This window comes from Sinocyclocheilus anshuiensis, unplaced genomic scaffold (genome assembly GCF_001515605.1).
Source record: "Sinocyclocheilus anshuiensis isolate Anshui unplaced genomic scaffold, SAMN03320099.WGS_v1.1 scaffold332, whole genome shotgun sequence".
NCBI classification, from domain to species: domain Eukaryota; kingdom Metazoa; phylum Chordata; class Actinopteri; order Cypriniformes; family Cyprinidae; genus Sinocyclocheilus; species Sinocyclocheilus anshuiensis.
In genome coordinates, this window is record NW_015554181.1 from 1,324,576 (window position 1) to 1,325,202 (window position 627).

Below are 627 nucleotides of genomic sequence, written 5' to 3' on the forward strand. Positions count from 1 at the left end.
AGAGTGCTGGCTAATCACGGGCCTGCGAGAGCGAGGACGAGGAGGGTGGTGGGGGAGGAAGAGGGGCAGCAGGGGCGTCTAATTAAACTCAAAGCTTGATTACGAAGGTGATTAACTTGGCGACGCGGCGTCTCAATCAGAGGCTGAGAGGAGGGCACCACACTCACCTGGTTGGCCTTCTTCAGGTTCGCCATTAGCGCGCCCATCTCCTCCACTCTGGAAGACACAAACCTCGGGTTAAACAACATCACGTTTAATGCTCACATGCAATTACACACAGATTCATGCTGCTGAAAAAATGCACAGAGTGCCACGTTTAGTTGGAAAGTTGTTCTGAAATGTTTCCCAAGCGACACAAAGGATTAAATAACAATAAATACAGCATTTAAGCAAGTAGTTTACTACATTAAGTTTGCTAATGTTAACTAGCTTAGCTATTAGCTAGTTAGCATACCCTTGACTGCAGTCATTATAGTAAAAAAAAAATATAAAGATTTTTGCTACTTGAAATAAAATAAACATTAGGTGAAATAAAATAATATAAAATAAAATAAACTTTATTTCAGCTAGTTGCCAAGGCTCATTTTCATTTATATAAACTTAACTAAATAACTAAAGCTAAAATTA

General features: G+C 39.6%; 1 protein-coding gene across 1 annotated transcript in view; it reads right to left on the minus strand.

Annotated features, from left to right (window-relative positions):
• Positions 1–627, minus strand: part of cux2b (cut-like homeobox 2b) — a 175,664-nt gene that overhangs the window by 21,174 nt on the left and 153,863 nt on the right. The window contains exon 9 of the mRNA XM_016463833.1: positions 168–216. Within this exon, the coding sequence (XP_016319319.1) occupies positions 168–216 (49 nt within the window). The remainder of the gene's footprint in view (positions 1–167; positions 217–627) is intronic.